The 18,512-nt window shown below is 36.9% G+C and overlaps 1 protein-coding gene across 7 annotated transcripts in view; it reads left to right on the top strand.

Moving 5' to 3' along the window:
• Window positions 1–15,119, top strand: part of Ccdc88a (coiled-coil domain containing 88A) — a 131,278-nt gene extending 116,159 nt beyond the window's left edge. For 3 of the 7 annotated variants that reach the window (XM_070025642.1, XM_070025641.1, XM_070025638.1), the window contains 5 exons: window positions 1,348–1,428; window positions 5,274–5,542; window positions 6,414–6,873; window positions 10,962–11,061; window positions 11,761–15,119. In XM_070025642.1, the coding sequence (XP_069881743.1) occupies window positions 1,348–1,428; window positions 5,274–5,542; window positions 6,414–6,873; window positions 10,962–11,026 (875 nt within the window). In that variant the 3' untranslated portion in view covers window positions 11,027–11,061; window positions 11,761–15,119. Of the gene's footprint in view, window positions 1–1,347; window positions 1,429–5,273; window positions 5,543–6,413; window positions 6,934–6,957; window positions 7,903–10,961; window positions 11,062–11,760 lie in introns of those variants that run through there. The other 4 variants (XM_070025639.1, XM_070025640.1, XM_070025645.1 and 1 more) reach the window with 4 other exon arrangements.
• Window positions 15,120–18,512: the final 3,393 nt, after the last annotated feature.

Below are 18,512 nucleotides of genomic sequence, written 5' to 3'. Positions count from 1 at the left end.
AATGCTGAGACTCTTTTATGAATAGGTGAATGAGCCATTGCCAGAAAACATGTTTTCTCTGTCTTACATCTCATAGTTCTCTCATTTCGTCAGCTTAATAATTGCCTTAAAAATTGCTGTTTCATCTAAATGTACAGTATTTTAACTAAGAATAAATACCTTCAGAAACCTCAAAAACAGTTAACTGTTTTTATATAAAGTTATTGTGAGTTGCATTTTACCATTGGTTTTAACTATTTTGGTAAAAGTATTAAGAAAAAGTATTGCAGTGTTGAATATCTTAGTTTTTGGGAGTTTTTTGGTCAGTCATGGGGCTTGAGCTCTGGGTCTGAGCTCTGTCCCTCAACTCTTCAGCTCAAGGCTAGTGCTCTACCACTTGAGCCACAGCGCCAGTTCTGGTGGTTTATTGGAGATAAGAGTTTCATAGCTAGCCGTGTGCCAGTGGCTCACGCCTGTAATCCTAGCTACTCAGGAGGCTGAGGTCTGAGGATCACGGTTCAAAGCTAGCCCGGGCAGGAACATCCGTGAGACATTTATCTCCTTAATAAACCACTAGAAAACCAGAAGTGGCATTGTGGCTTAATCGGTAGAGCACTCGCCTTGAGCTGAAATGCACAGGGACAGTGCCCAAGCCCAGAGTTCAAGCCCAGTGACCAACCCCCCCCCCCACCAAAAAAAAAAAGAGTTTCACAGCTTTTCCTGCCCGGACTGACTTTGAACAGTGGTCTTCAGATCTCACCCTCCTGAGTAGCTAGGATTATAGGCATGAGCCACTACTAGCACCTGGGGAATATCTTAGATTTTTAAGTTTCCATCTGGAAAATCATATCTTACCAGACTAAATTATTATTAACATGGATAATATGGTAAAGGAAATTGATACATGAGCAGGATTTTAAGAAGTAGCATAGGCAGTGATAACTATATAATTGTTTGTCTTTTATGGATAGGAACACAGGGCATTAACGCTGTAGATGCTCATATTCTTCTTCATGACACATCTGTAATGTGCAGGGTTCCTTGTTTGGTATGTTCTAAGTGATCTAATCACTGGCATTTTGGCGCAGCATCATTCTGTTCAACTAAAACAGTTGTAGAATTTATCTAGAAATAATTTTCAAGTATAAATATGTCTTTCTTTTGAATGTCAGCTATTGTTTTAGAAGTGTCCTATTCTCGTGTCGTACTGAACTATCTGGAAATGTCTTTGCTTTTTAACTCTATAAGATCCACTTGTGGACATGCTCAACCTGGGAAAGTATGCATGATTACTTTCTCAAAACATCAGAATTCAGTATTATCAACTGGAAATTTTTTATCACACTGTCTCCTGATTTTTTCATTTAGCTTCAAGACCAGCCAGCCTTGATAGTGGCAGAACATCCACTAGCAATAGCAATAACAATGCTTCACTCCATGAAGTCAAAGGTATGCTGTAGGTAAATTTAATATACTCCACCCATTTCCAGTACATACACAGGTGGGAGAGGGGCAAAGAGTAGGGCTGGGAATGTGGCTTAGTCCAAGAGTGCTTACCTCGCATGCATGAGGCCCTAGCTTCGATTCCTCTGTACCACATATGCAGAAAAAGCCAGAAGTGGTGCTGTAGCTTAAGTGGTAAAGTGCTAGCCTTAAGCAAAAGGAGCTCAAGGATAATGCCCAGGCCCTAAGTTCAAGTCCCATAACTGGCAAAAAAAAAAAAAAAAAAGTAGAGTACATGCTTAGTACATACAAGGCCCTGAGTTCAGTCCTTACCACCAAGTGGGAAAATATTAGAGATAGTATGAAGATTTTTGGAGGTAAAGTTTAAATCCATATCACTTATGTTTGAAACATAGTTCTTTGGAACATTTACACTTTTTACATTGTAATACAGATGTATTTCAATGTATACGAATGTAAAAACAGGAGCAGTTATTTTGGTGGTTTTAGCTTTTATCTTCACAGATAAAAGTCTTATTGTAATCTTTATACTTGATAATTATCTGTAGCTTTTGATTTTTTTTCTGACATCTAAGTGTCTAATTTTTTATGCTTCATGTACATTAAACCTACATTACTCATGTATTACAAAATACTGGGCTGGGAAGGTGGCTCAGTGGTAGAGCACTTGCCTTGCATGCATGAGGCCCTGGGTTTGATTCCTCAGCACCATATAAGCAAAAAGAAAAAAGCCGGAAGTGGCGCTGTGGCTCAAGTGGTAGAGTACTAGCCTTGAGCTGAAGAGCTGAGGGACAGCACCCAGGCCCAGAGTTCAGGCTCCAAAAAAAAATAAAAAGAAAGAAAGAAAATAGTGTAGCTTATTTATGTAAAATTTGAGAAGCAGTTTTGTGTATGTGTGTTTCACAAGAATTTTATGGATACAAATATACCCTATATAACAAATGGAAATATTTTTTCTTAATCTTAAAATAATGTATTGTGTAAGATATTTATATGAATAGCTAGAAACTGGTTGACCCTTTTTTCCTTCAAACTTTACTATCTTTTTCAAATTCTTGGAGGCATTTAACCCATTATTGTTATTTTGGGTAGTCCAGAATTGTTGAGTAATACATTTGTTGTATTACTTTTGGATAAAAAAATTTTTCAGTTATAATTTTATCATTAATGTTATGACTATTTGTGATAATATGAAATATGGAGGAAATAATTTTTTTAGTTCATTTTATATCTAGAAGAAAAATACAGTCCTAAAGCATGATAGAAGAAAAATATAGTCTGAAAGTATGAAGAATTTTGCCCAGTTTTAAAATCTTATTTCTGGAAACAATTAAATAACTTGAAACAAATTTTTCCCCTTTACGTTTTGTGTTTAGAAAACTACTTATTGTCAGTTTGCTATTTATCAAAATCAGTAGTAGTATTACTGAATAGCACAGATTTAGTGAGTTTATTCCATAACTTGCTAATTTCTATTCTGAATAGTTCAACCACAACTGAGTCTTTCAAGGTTATCTAGATAACATACGAACTGTCAACAGCAAGAACAATCAGATAATTCAGACATTAAGTAATGTCAGGTGCTAGGGGCTCACGCCTGTAATCTTAGGTACTCAGGAGGCTAAGATCTGAGGCCAGCCTGGGTAGGAAAGTCCATGAGACTTATCTCCAACAAACTGCCAAAAAGCCAGAAGTGGAGCTGTGGCTTAAGTGGTAGAGTGCTATCCGTTGAGTAAAAGCAGCTTAGGGACAGAGTTCAAGCTCCTGGATCACCTCCTCTAACAAAAAACAAAACAAAACAAAAAAAAAGATTAAAAAAAAAAGTAAACTGAATTAATTGGTCAGGCACTGGTGGCTCACTCCTATAATCCTAACTACTCAAGAGGCTGAGATCTAATCCAGGTGCCAGCAGCTCATTGCCTATAATTGTAGCTATTATTCAGGAAGCTGAGATATGAGGATTGAGGTTCAAAGCCAGCTTGGGCAGGAAATCTATGATACTCATAAATTACCTCCAATTTAACCACCAAAAGGCTGGAAGTGAAGCTGTGGCTCAAATGGTAGGGCATTACTCTTGAGCAAAAATCTCAAGGACAGCCAGGCAATGGGACGGTGGCTCACACCTGTAATCCTAGCTACTATGGAGGCTGGATCTGAGGATCTCTGTTGAAAGCTAACCTAGGCAGTAAAGTCTGTGACACTCTCATCTGCAATTAAACACTAGAAAATGGGAAATGGCACTGTGGCTCACTTGGTAGAATACTCGCTTTTAGCTGAGGAGCTCAGGGACAGTGCCCCAAGCCCAGAGTTCAAGCCCCACACTGACAAAAAAAATTTTTTCCAAGGACAGTACCCAGGCCTGACAGTACCCAGCCCCAGGATTGAAACAAACAAACAAAAAAAACCCAACATATTTTGGCTTTTTTTTTTTTTTTTTGGTGCAGGTCCTATGGCTTGAACTCGGAGCCTGAGCCCTGTCCTGAGCTTTTGCTCAAAGGCTAACACTCTGTCTCTTGAGCCTACAGCTCCACTTCCAGCTTTCTTGGTAATTTAGTGGAGATAAGAGTCTTGGGGACTTTCCTACCTGAGCTGGTTTCTAACCATGATCTTCAGATCTGAGTCTCCTGAGTAGCTAGGATTATAGGTATGAGCCACTGGTGCAAGCCACCAGTACCAGGCTTGAGGATCACAGTTTTAAACCAACCTGGGCAGGCAAATTTGTGAAACTCAACTCCAAATAACCAGCAAAAGGCCAGAACTAGTAGTATTGGTCAGGTTTTAGAGCATCAGCCTTAAGTGCCAAAGAAAGACAAATAAGAACATTGGGCACTTGAGTTCAAGCCTGGCACACACACAAAAGAAAACAAAATAGCTTGGGAAGCTAAGGAAGACGCATCATAAATTCTAGGCAAGGGCTGAGAATATAGCTTAGTGATAGAGTGCTTACTTAGCATGCATGAAGCCCTGAGTTCAGTTCTTCAGTCAATAAGTTCAAACAAAATTTTCCATGACCCCTTTATGCTTTGTGAGTAGAAAACCATAAACAAAAAAGGCCAGAAGTGGCACTGTGGCTCAAGTGGTAGAGTGCTGGCCTTGAGCAAAAGAAGCTCAGAGACAGTGCCTAGGCCCTGCATTCAAGCCCCAGGACTGGCAAACTAAAAAATAAAACTAATGAAATAAATTCTAGGCCATCTTGGGCTATCTATACATATCTACTTCCAGGCCTATATTGCTTCTGGCTTTAATTAATTAGTTGGATCTTAATATTTATAGGAATTTTTAAATTAATTGTCATGTCTTTACTTGGTTTTTAAATTTATGTTTACTCATTTAGAATGAACAGAAAAAAACATGGTTTTGTAAGCAAATAATTAGAATATGCTATTTTTGCATTTAAAATCTTGGGCTTTAACCTCACGAATAATTGAAAATGTATATAATCAAGTCCTAATTCTAAATTTTGAATTATTTATTTTTTACAGTTATTTGGACCTGAATTTAAACAGTTTATCATTCATTCAATTTACTTGTTTATTTAATCTTCAAATGTACTTAAGTGCTTGCTTTGTAGTGGACTGTTTAAATTTGACTTTTGTGGTAAGAGCAAGTCTTTATCTTTGCAATGCTTAAAATATTTGTCAGTTCAATAAAATAAAGCAAGCTCTGGCAGACAGTTGTTGATTTCATTGAAGACTAACATGGTTTACTAAGCATTTCTTAAAGCTTGAATATTAAGTTTGGCTATTCATGGAAAAAGCCCACTTAATAATTTTATTGCTTACAATCTCATTTCTATTACTAAAGTCTCAACACAGCATTTATTCTAAAAGCAGGTGCAGTTAATAACCAAAGCAGGCCACAAAGTCACAGCAGTGGAGAATTTAGCCTGCCTCATGATCATGAGACTTGGTCCAGCAGTGGTAGCAGTCCAATCCAGTACTTGAAAAGACAAGCCAGATCAAGTCCAGTGCTCCAGCACAAAATGCCAGAAACACTAGAAAGTCGAGGACTTCATAAAATTAAAACTGGTTCTCCTGGAAGTGAAGTCGTTACTCTACAACAGTTTCTGGAAGAAAGCAACAAGCTTACCTCAATACAGGTTAGTTTTATGTGGGGTGACCTTTAATATGATTAAAGCTAAGCATTGGCAGGTCACTGCAGTATTTCTAGCTACACAAGAAACTAAAGCTTAGGGTCATGATTTGAAACCAGTCAATACCCAGCAACCAAGCCAGACTGGAGAGAGTCACTCAAGGAGTGGAATGCTTGCAGTGAAGCTGAGGGGGGTGGGGAATGTTTGTTACTGAAATGGGCATACATAACACGTCAGTAATCCTAGCTGTTCAGGATCCTGAGAGCTGGAGGATCATAGTTCAAATCCTTCCCAGGCAAGAAAAAAAGAGGGGGAGGGTGCACTGGAAGTGTGGTAGAGTGTTAGCCTAGCAAGCATGAGACCTTGAGTTCGCATTGGGTCCTGACAAAAAGAAAAAGAAGGAGAGAATGAAAAAAAAACAGATATTGAAGTTGGGCACTGGCGGCTCACACCTGTAATCCTTGCTACTCTGGAGGCTAACATTTGAGGATTGTGGTTCAAAGCCAGCCCAGTCAGGAAAGTCTGTGAGACTCTCACCTCCAGTAAACCACCAGAAAACTCAGAAGTGGCACTGTAGTTCAAGAGATAGAGTGTTCACCTTGAGTTGAAGAGCTGAGGAACAGCACCCAGACCCAGATTTCAAGCCCCATTACTAAAATTTAAGCAAAACAGCTATTGTACTGCTTAGTATATCACGAAAATGTTTATATGGCTATACTCAAACCGTGCATGGTGGTATATACCTATAGTTATCGCTACCTGGGAGATAGAGACAGGAGGATAGTGAGTGAGAGGCCAACACTTAAAAGCTTCATAAGACTGTCTCAGAACAGCAAGGAGTTGTATTCACTAACCTGTTTCATTGTTTTTTAAACAGCTAAAGTCCTCAAGTCAAGAGAATCTTTTAGATGAAGTAATGAAAAGTTTATCTGTTTCTTCTGACTTTTTGGGAAAAGACAAGCCAGTTAGTTGTGGTCTGTCCAGGTCAGTAAGTGGAAAAACCCCAGGGGACTTCCATGACAGACGGACAACTAAGCTTGAGTTTGTGAGACCTGGTCCTCGAAAGACTGAAGATGCCTACTTCATTGGTTCTACAGGAAAGTCTGCATCAGGCACTCAAGGAAAGATAAAACTAGTAAAAGAAACCTCTCTGTCAAGACAATCAAAAGATAGCAATCCTTATGCCACTTTACCTCGTGCAAGTAGTGTGATCTCCACAGCCGAAGGAACAACACGGAGGACAAGCATACATGATTTTTTGGCCAAGGACAGTAGATTGCCTTTGTCAATTGATTCTCCACTGCCTACTGCTGATAGCAACATCACTGCAGCGTCTAGTGAGTACCATTTACATCAGTGGTCCTCTCACACTCTTCATGGTCCTACACCTTTTAAAGGTTTTTATACTCAGAATAATTTAGCTACAGATATGCCTGAGTCTCTGTATGACCAAGCTAGAAACTCAAGAACAAAAAGATCATTGTTTCTAAACCAAACTTTTGCCACTGTCAAAATACCTAATGATTCATTTGGAGTATCAGCTAAAGATAGTGTAGAGTCTTTTACTGTGATTCATTCATCTCAGCCATTTCTTTCCTTAAACACAGAATTAGTTAGTAACATAAGTGGGTTACCTCCCAAGCTCATCACAAGAGTAACTAACCAGGCTTCTTCTTCCAGTAAAACTGCACAGAAAGACAATGAACAGTTTCCTGACAGTCAGAGCCCTAGTTACAGTAACCCACAATCCTCTGTAGATAGTAATCTTATCATTCCTGCATGCCTATGTCCTGATGACGTAGAAGCTGCATTGTTGGTTTCTGAGGATAATCAAACTGTTTGGTATGAATATGGTTGTGTATGACCCAAACTGCATAATGATGTTACTTGATATGCACTGTACTTCTTTGAAGACTTGCTGTTGAACACAATCATTTAGTTAGGTCTGTATTTTTATTTTTAAATTGTTGCATAGAATTCAGCTGTACATGATGGCATGTATATAAATGCGAATGTGTAACCATACCAAAGCCAGCATGAATTATTAGTTACCTTGTACATTTTTGCATGCATTTTGAATTTCTAAATTATGCATGTTCCTCTTAGTAGTTTGATGTCCAAAAGCATGTTAAAATAGTTGCATGTTTTTTACCAAGAAGTCATATCCAAGTGATTTGCTTTGTTGCTTCCAAAAAGGAATTTTTTTCCTCTATTCCTCCCACGCTTGCCCCTCTTTCTTGCTCTTTCTTTGGTTTCCAGAATGTGCACTTCTTGTTGCACATTACAATATTAGTAAGAAAATATGTAAAAATACATTAGTCTTTCATTTATCCTTTATACCTTCTGTCCTGTTACATATTTAAAGAAATATTTTATGATTCAATTTAATTTTAATTAATGTCCATGTTGATAAACCCTTTGTCAGATTTAAAACATTGTTTTTTGAAAATGTAGTGTTATTCCTAGAAATCTCAATCAAATTTCAATGTAATTACACAGTAATTAGGAACATTGTATTCTTTTTGTTCTTTGTACTTTGTACATCTGATAAATATAATAGTTCAAATATTATCTTTCCATCAAGATGACTGACTTACTTAACATGAAATCAGTTATATGATAGTTTCTCCAGTTCTTTTTCTATATAAGAGTCAAAGAGAAATAAACCAAATCACACTTAATATGTTGGGAAATGGTATTTTTACTTCTATGCAAAATGATAGCAATATCACTAACTTACTAAAGTATAGATGTTCTTAAAACATTTTAAATGCATTTATATTTTTAAAATACTTTGCACTATAAAACAATGACTTGTGGGCTGGGAAGGTGGCTCAGGAGTGCTTGCCTTGCATGCATGAGGCCCTGGGTTTGATTCCTCATCACACCACAAACACAGAAAAGGCCAGAAGCGGCACTGTGGCTCAAATGGTAGAGCACTAGCCTTGAACTGAAGAGCTGAGGGACAGTACCCAGGCTCAGAGTTCAGGCCCCACGACCGGCAAAAACAAAAACAAAAAAACCACTTGTAACAATTTTAGCAAGTATATATCAATTCTTGGATCTAAAATTTACCCTATTAAAAACATACTCTAGTAAAACAAACATATTCTGAAGATACAAGATACACACAGCTGTAAACTCTGACTCACATATCATAGGCTTTTAGTAGAGTTGTGGCTCAAGTAGTATAGTTGCAGTCTTGAGCAGAAAAAAATACCTTAGGCTTTTAAATTGTCTGTGTTCAGATTACTTAGAATAAGTCAGCTAAACTCGAATCTCAGAATATTTTTAGAGAGGGGGCAAAAAAACCTGTTGTAACCCTGATTTACTTCTAGTAGAATGTCTAACCTCTGGAATGATTTTGCCATTTTGGTTCAGGCTAAACAATCAGTATTTAGGCTGAACCAAAATGACAAAAATCACTAGGCACTGATTGCGCATGCCTATAGTCTTAGCTACACAGATGGCTATGATCTAAGGATCACAGTCTGTGGAGTAAACTGTATGAGACTCTAATCTCCTCAACCAGAAAAAAGCCAAAAGTAGAGGTGGATGTGGCTCATGTTGCAGAATGCTAGCCTTTAGCGAAAAAGCCAAGCAAGAGCAAAAGGCCCTTAGTTCAAGCCCCAGTGTGGTCACCTCCCCCCCCCCCCCCCCGCAAAAAAAAGTGAACAGAAACTTTGTATAGTGAAATTTATATTTACATCTTTATAAATTGAACTAACGTCTTGTACTTATGCAAGATCATTTCAGGGTTAAGTCCCTGAAATGTTGTTAGCCATGGTTCTCCCCCACCTCATAGCTTTTACTAAAAATAATTATAGTACAGGTAATCAGATGAACATAGTCAGAAACTTCATATTTTAGTACCATTTTCTATATTAATGCATCATACTATTTTACTGTCAGTTTTTACCTAGTGAGTCCTAATACTTGAAGTATTTTTGGTGCTAATGTTTCCTTTTTTCTTATAACCTAGGAATAAAATTTAATGATAATAACTGAATTAGTTGAGATTAGATGAGGGACATACATGACACAAAAATAATAGCTAATATATCTTTTCCATGATGATTCAAACATTATTTTACAACTATCTCAAATTTTTAGGTTAGATGTCATAAATTTGGCCATTATACTTTCAATTTGAAATATTAACCTCAGTCATTCAAAATTACTTAAAAATCATTTACTCTTTTATTTAAAGTTATATAGTTACTTTACAGACTTGAATTATTTCCTACCAAATGGTTATAGCTCATGTTTTCAGAAAGAATATATACAGTATGCAGGCATGACAAATACCTTGTATGTATATGTGTTGAAGCATATTTGACAATTCTTCCAAAAACCATCACCAACTGTCAAATATTTTCTCCAAACAACACTAGTATCTTACCTGTGTTTCTTCACAGCATATGAAAACACATGTTTAATTATTTTCAAAAAACCTTTCTCTTCAATTTTTCAAATTAGCATAATTTCTGTAAATGAAAATTCACGTAGCTGTCCAAAATTATTTGAAGCAGCTATTCTTATTTCCTCTAAGACACTCCATAAATATTTACATAGTTTCACCATTCACCAAGGATTAGAATTAGAAAACTTTGAAGATTCAGTAGCCTGATTGTAATCAAACTGAATAGCTTTTGTATTCCTGGCTTATCTTTCTAGAACTTATACAATATAATTTGTGAGGTACTATGAATCACATGTTATGTCCACTTTGAGCAAGGCAGTCAGTGTTAAGTAGGTATACTGTAAAGTAGATATATTGCAAAATAGCCTTAGAATTACTTTTCTTTTCTTTTTCCCAGTCATGGGGGTTGAAGTATGGGCCTGGGTGCTGGCCCTCAGCTGTTCAGCTCAAGGCAAGTGCTCTACCACTTGACCCACAGCACCACTTCCACTTTTCTGGTGATTTATCGGAGACAAGAATCTCACAGACTCTCCTGCCCTGGCTGGCTTTGAACAGTGATCCTCAGACCTCAGCCTCCTGAATAACTAAGATTACAGGCATGAGCCACTGGCTCCCAACAGGACTAATTTTCCTAGTAAATCATAAAATTTTTCAATGTGGTTATTTCTTCTGTTATATTACAATATTGTTTTTTACTTTAAAATTTTGGTGACCATTTAATATATAAATACATTAAATGTACATATACAAAAGCCTTCTGACAGTAAGAAGGAAGAAATAATTGTTCCAGGTTTTTAAAAAAGTTAGAGCTTTCATAAAGTTATTTGTGGTTTTAGAGTATAAAAATCAGTCTTTAGGTAATGAGACTAATCAGATTAATAATTTTCCCACACATTTAAAACATCCTTCTTCCCTAGTGAGAGCTCTTTATTAGTTTCTTGTCATCATGAATTATGTTGTTTAACCTTTGACTAAATAACATGAAATGCTTTTCTCCTGCAGATGTGGACAAAGTACAAGAAAGCAGAAATTCAAAAAGCAGGTCTAGGGAGCAACAAAGCTCCTAATTCTGTTACCCACTACATGACATGTGGGCCAAGTGGTGAGTTAACTACTTCAACTGTAAATGAGATTAGTCTCATTTATAAAACTAACCAAATTAAGTATGAGAACAAGTGCATATTGCATTAACAGATGTAAATATTGCTTGCTTGATTCATTGATTTTTCTGACATACTTACTAGCAAAGCAACATTAATTTGTTGCCAAAAGTTTTTGCCTGTCAGTTTAGGACTCAAATCGTTGAAAGCTACTTTCCCCTCAATTTCAACTTACCTTTACTAGCAAATAACATTGTGTTTTGTGGCAAGAATACAATTTTCCCCATAACTTTCTTGATGATTAAGAAGAAAGGTAACTCAGTGGTAGAGTGCTTGCTTGCCTTGCATGCATGAGGCCCTGGGTTCGATTCCTCAGCACCACATAAGCAGAAAAAGCCAGAAGTGACACTGTGGCTCAAGTGGTAGAGTGCTAGCCTTGAGCTGAAGAGCTGAGGGACAGCGCCCAGGCCCAGAGTTCGGGCCCCACAACTGACTAATAATAATAATAATAATAATAAACAACTAGATTCTTATTTTATGAAAAGCCTCTCAAAAGTTGTATCTGATTTTCCTGTCACATCTGCATTCTAATAGAAATATCTGATGCATGCTTTCTAATTGAGGCTGCTCTGTAAAGTTTATATCCCTCTTCTCTATTCTTACATTTTCTTTCTTTCTTTCTACCTTCCAACTAAATGCAGAGAGAAAAGTGCCCTTCAGTTTCTCAGTGTGAAGCTTTTTTCTGAAGTAACAAGACACCTAGCAACTATAGGAGCCATTTCTTAAAAATCTTTAAGGAGACCTTTAACAATCCTTCGTGAATAGAGCAGGCAAGAAATACAAACCTTCATTCCTTCCTTGAATCAAGGAGCTCTACTGGATTCAACTGCCAAAAGTTTTAGAAGGTTTTAGGACTTTAATATATTGTATCGTTAAGCTCTTCTGAATAAAGGACATTCTCTCACTAAGGACCAAGTGTTTCAAGGTCAAATGTTATAAGAAGTATTCCAAGAACAGTCTACTTTTCATCAGTTATGAATTTATCCCTGTTTGCTTAATGCTAAGAATTAGCCAAAATCTAGCCATTTATATTTAGTTGTGTAAACCTAAATTAAATGCTGTAGTATTTTGTGGAATGTACTTATATATCAAGATACAGAGGAAAAAAATGTTTTGGCATGTTATAACGAGCCTTTTTTTGGTTAGCAGACTGCATGTGTTGGTACTTTTCTTTTGAGGCCAGTTACTTTAGTGCACTCCAGAAGAAATTCAGTTTATAAAATACATCTGAAAAATACATGAGATATAAACAGCATAAGTTATATTAGTTTTCCATATTCCCATCAAGCAACACTTAACAGGCATACATGGACCCCAGATAAAAGTGTTTTTTTTGAAACCTTTTTAGGATTGTTTTCCAGCAAGGCATTCCCAAGATAAAGCTGTTGTTTTAACTCATTTCACTTCTTTGCTGTTGGGTTATGTAAGTGTGTGTTTTTTTAACTTGAGAGCTGATTATTGCTTAAGAAGTTTTCTTATGGCAAAACAAATAATGTAAATAATTTATTATGATCTGCAATTTGCCAAGAACTCATTTATTATTAATGTTATCATTTATTAACAAGAATTTTTGTTTTGTCCTTTATAATATTACATTGAAGTTGATAACTGGTACTTTTGAAATATTTGTATGTTTGTTAAACATTTGGAAGAAGCACAAAAAGTAGGTTTAGTTAACCCAGGGAAACATCAATTTTTAGTAGTTCCAATTTTATATCACAGGTTTATTTTCTTATGAAGTAAAATGCAATGAATGCATTGATGCAAGTTCATTGTTCAACATAAAACTATCAGAATAATCTTCTGAAATGAGAAGATACTGACTTTTTTATTTTAACAGTGCACTTCTTAGGCTCTCATTACCAGCTCTAAAGAACTTTTTGGAATAATTCCATGTTTCATAATGTTGTTTATGAACTACGTACATCATCACTAACCCAGTAACCACGAGAAAAGCCTCTCTTCACTGTCTGTCTGACTCTCTCTCCTTTTGGTAAGTGGTAGGCCAGTAGCAATGTGTGTTTAGTCCCTTTGGAAAGGTCACCAGTAAAAAAGAGACAGCATGTTTAGTTGTCCAAAAAGTTATATTGAAAGATAGCTTGGATTTATTTTAACTCAGTGCCACCATCAATGTAGGTTTTGCCAGCAAATAATGCTGTAAGATCACTTTGAAACTTTTGGATGAAAGGTGCTATGTAAATGTAAATACAAAGCATTCATAATGCAATACAAATATTGCATGACAAAATATTTAAAATGTATTCTCTAGACTGTGAAATACCTCTCTCCATCATGACACCCTAGATTCAAGTACATAATTGGTAAATGGGTATTATGGCAGCCTAGAGACACTTTCATGTAAAAATTGTAAATTAATTTTGAGTTATGTAAGTTGAAAGTAATTGTAGAATTATGTTTTAGCTAAATAAAGTGGGTAACTTAGATTTATATTAACTAGCATCAAATTTGCACAACTAGGACATATCCCAGGACAGTTACTGAAAGTTGAGACTTAATGAGTGTGAGATCTGGTGAGAGTGAATGATAGCAGTTTAACCTCTCCACAGTACTAATATCCTAAATCAGAACATTTCTGAGGTAGCCAAACACACTACTGTTTCAAAGGAAAACACTGAATGACAGGCTGTAAAGTACTAAATTGAAGTAGGCTGACCCTGAGAAAGACAGATAAAACCAATTTTAAAATCTCGTGACTATATATATAGCATACAAGTATACTCAATTATGTTCATTACCTTTTAATACCATTTCAAGAAAGGACTCAGAAGTAGGGAACCTATTTTTGCCAAGAGCTATTTGGATATTACATTGTTTAAAGGTCATCAACACAAGTAGACAGTCAAGGGAAGCTGATGAGACATATACAAGAAACTTGCATGTGTGTCCCATCATGTACCAGATGATTCTGAGGCCCTTCTAAGGCCCTTAGGAGAAGTTCCCCACCCCTACACCAGCTAATTACATGGAAAAGCTATCCTCAGAGGAAGTTTGTAAGAAGCCACTCTTTTCCTTTAACCTTCTGCCAAACAGAATAGTAAGGTGAATTTATCAGGGCCATTTTCATAACATGCTTTTAATCTGGCTGTATTCTAAGACAATGCCTAAAACCCCAAGGAAACTGAAAAAAATTCAACATACAGGGTAATAGTTTCAGCCCAGAGCTCTAATGTACTTCAGATCTGACCATAAAGTATTTTGGTCCAAGTTTTTGAATGGTGGTTACCAAAGAATTCACAACCTTATATGTAGCACCTTTCATGGCAAAGCCTATTTAAAAATCACTGTGCATATTATAGAATTGTACCACCTCACAAGTGAAGTACTACAGCCTGTACTGTCTTAAGTTTCTGTCAAGAAGTGAAAACATTACTGTACCAAATCTGGAATTATAATGGGAAATAATAATGTATGTTAAATTACTTGTATTTTAAGTTACTTTTTATGAAAAAAGTGGTAAACTGTCTTTTTCTCTTCAGCTACTTAGTCCTGAAATGTATTCTTTTCTTTAACCCTTGAATGAAATACAAAAGGAGCCCATTTTATAATATAAACCTTGATGTACATGCTGAGATATTTGAACAGTGAAAATGCCTTAAAAGGAATGCTTAATGGATAATGTTGCACTTACAACACCTGTTAACAAAACCTGATTTTAAATTGTCTTTTTCTTCTAAGGGGTTTCTTCAGTGTTTGCTATTGTACTTAATAATTGTTATTAAAACCAAATCAAGTAATACAAAATCTGTAACATTTCCTTTAAAACTAATGCTGATGAAGGATTTGAATGCCAAAATGTTTTATTACTTGGCAATACCTATTAGCCATAGGATTCCAACTCATGACAAGAGGCACCATTGTTTGTCTTTTTAAAACCTTTTCATTTTAGTTTAATTTTGTTTCTTTAAAGATTAAGTTGGATTATGGATTAACATTCATTTTCTGATATAAAAAGAAATAAAACAGGTAATATTTATAACAAGTGATTAGTAATCATTTAAAAATTTTGTTTTATCCAAATGCTATTCTTTGCTTTAGAGAACAGTTTTCAGACACAGCCTATAATTTTTATATAGATTATTTTGGTCCTAATCATTTTCGGATGAGTGCTAACAAGTTTGGGGAGTAAGATTAGTATTAGTTCCATCTGTCTCAACATAGGTTTCAATACAACTTACAGATAGTCCAATTAATGTGAGGGCAATTTACCAAGACCCTTAGTGGATACCTGAATTTCAACCACAAATAGTACTACATCCTATCTGAACAGATTTTTCCTACCATACATTGCTGAAATAATTTATTACATAGGTCCAGTAAGAGATTGACAAGTGTAACTAGTCATAAAACTATTACAATAAAAATTACATGAATATTATCTTTTTGAAATATAACTGTATTATTGTACTCTTTGGGTATTTTTTTTATTGTGCCAGGCCTAGGGTTTGAGCTTAGGACCTGGGAGCCATCTCCAAGTGTTTTTGGTAGTTAAAGGTAAATCTCATGGACTTTGTTGCCCAGGCTGGCTTTGAACTGCAGTCCTCAGCTCTTAGCCTCCTGAGTACTTAGGATTACAGGCATGAGCCCGTAGTGCCCAGCTGTGCTTTTTTCCCCCCTGGTGATGCAAGATAAAATACCTATATGAGTTGAAGAGAGGCATGTGAAGTCAGTGACTAGGCAGTATGACATGGAAACCAGCACTTGGAATCACCATAGTTGATAATACCAATCAGCCTGATTAACCAAAAATGCTATAAGTGAATAATAGGCATGTAGTGTGGTTATGCTGGACAAAGAATTCAGTGATATATGAAATCGTACGCTTAAGCAATTAAAAAAAAATGTATGAGGGGCTGGGAAGTTGGCTCAGTTGTAGAGTGCTTGCCTCGCATGCATGAGGCCCTGGGTTTGATTCCTCAGCACCACATAAGCAGAAAAAAGCCAGAAGTGGTGCTGTGGCTCAAGTGGTAGAGTGCTAGCCTTCAGCTGAAAAGCTGAGGGACAGTGCCCAGGCTCTGAGTTCAGGCCCCACAACTAACCAAAAAAAAAAAAAAAAAAAAAAAAAAAGTATGAATTGTTTGTTCCTGGAATTTCCTGGAGTAGTTGAGCACAGATAACTGAAACTTCCAGAAGCAAAATCAGTAAGAAGTGAGAAGCTACAAAAATTAATTTTTCATTTTCACCTAGACTTTTTTGGGGGAGAGGGTGTTGGTTGTGGGGCTTGAACTCTTGGCCTGGAGGCTGTCCCTGAGCGCAGCAGCTCAAGGGGAGTGCTCTATGTGAGCTAAAGCGCCACTTGCGGTTTTCTGGTGGTGAATTGGAGGTAAGAGTCTCAAGGACTTTTCCTACTCAGGCTGGTTGGTGTTGAACAGCCATCCTCAGATCTGACCTTCCTGAGTAGCAAGGATTACAGGTATGAGCCACTGATGCCTGGCTCAGACTATCTTTTGACGCATTTTTTCTCAACCTATTTTCTTTTTTTTTTTTAATTTAATTTTGTTTGAGAACATACTGTACAGAGGGGTTACAATTACATGGGCAGGATAATGCATACATTTCTTACCAAGCATTGCAGCCTCCTCCTTTGTTTACCCTTCACCTCCCTTCCCAGCCTCCCCCCTCCCCCCCACCCAATCATACTCCCCTCCCCCTCCCCACACCAATATTGTAAAGCTGGTTTTGACATGACATTTTGTACTTCTCATTGTTGCAACAGGTCCACCTGAATCCTTAAACGACTTGTTTGTCCCTATCTCCTCCACATGTTATACTGACATCAAATATAGTGAAAGCGGTGGGTTACACTTTGGGGGAGGGACATACAAAGCAACAAAGAAATAATCTTATAAATGCGTTAGAAACACATGCCTGAAAGAAACGAAAACATTAAAATACATATTTAAGGGTTCATTTTCCTAACATCACATTATCTGACTTTTTCCGCTTGACTCATACCTATACTAGATATTGCAAATAAGGGAAACCATGGGACCTATGTTTCTTTGGGCCTGGCTTACTTCACTTAATATAATTTTTTCCAAACCTTTCCATTTCCTAACAAATGGGGAAATGTCATTCTTTCTGATGGAGGCATAGAATTCCATTGTGTATATATACCACATTTTCTTGATCCATTCATCTACTGAGGGGCATCTGGGTTGGTTCCATATCTTAGCTATGGTAAATAATGCTGTAATAAACATAGTTGTGCTGGTAGCTTTGGTGTGGTCTTGTTTGTAAACATTTGGGTAAATGCCCAAAAGTGGGATTGCTGGATCATAGGGGAGATCTATGTGAAGTCTTTTGAGGAACCTCCATACTGCTTTCCAAAGTGGTTGAACAAGTTTACTCAACCTATTTTCATATAGCAGACCATATGTGCCAGGTCCACAATTATACTATTCCTTCATTTTATGTGTATTATCTACCTTAAAACTGCCTTAGCAAAGACTAAACATGTAACCTATTTTACCTTCCAATATATCTTTTCCACATATTTTTGAAGGCTCAAAAGGAAAATACCCTATTTAGAGACTTGGAGGATCCCAAGCAGAAAAATCCACCAGACCACCATCTCAAAAACAAAAACAAAAACAAAGCTGGGCTGGAGGTGTGACTCTAGCATGCCAGATGAGCTAGTTCGGGACGTTAGTTCAAATGTTAGTGCCACTAAGGGAGAAAGGGGAGGGGGGAAACCCCTATATTGTATAAGAGGAAAGTTAAGATTTTCTTCTCACTTAAGTCCTGGGACTTGAACTCAGAGCCTGGGTACTCTCCCTGAGCTTTTGTAAAATCTCAAGGCCAACCCCAACACTCTACCACTTGTAGCACACCTCCCCCCCCCCGCCCTTTTTTTAATGGTTAACTAGACATAGACTGTTCTGCCCTAGTTGGCTTCAAACTGTGACCCTTAGATCTCAGCCTCCCGAGTAGCTAGGATTATGAGCCACCAGTCCCTAGCCCAAAGAATAATTTCTATAATCTAACCTATGTTGGTTTATCAACTACTGAAAGCTTTTGTTTGAATCTAAGGTGAAAAAAACTTATCTGATTTCTCATTCTTCATGTTTTTCTGTTACAACTGTCTGTACATTTTCCTAGGCTTTAATAGTTTCAGGTATCATAACTGGGGGGGGAGGGGGAGGGTTCTAGAAATAGGATTGTAAAATAGTGTAGAATATAAAACAAACTTCACATTCTTAACCTATGAACACACTAAAAATTGTTTTTATTATTTTGCTACTGAGTTTAAAATGTAATCTTTTTTTTTTTTTTTTTGGTCGGTCGTGGGGCTTGAACTCTGGGCCTGGGCGCTGTCCCTCAGCTCTTCAGCTCAAGGCGAGCGCTCTACCACTTGAGCTACAGCGCCACTTCC

The sequence above is a fragment of the Dipodomys merriami genome, unplaced genomic scaffold, assembly GCF_024711535.1.
Source record: "Dipodomys merriami isolate MVZ:Mamm:240054 unplaced genomic scaffold, mDipMer1.0.p SCAF_17, whole genome shotgun sequence".
Taxonomy (NCBI): Eukaryota; Metazoa; Chordata; class Mammalia; order Rodentia; family Heteromyidae; genus Dipodomys; species Dipodomys merriami.
The sequence above is the reverse complement of the archived record's forward strand: the minus strand, read 5'-3'. Positions and strand labels throughout refer to the sequence as shown.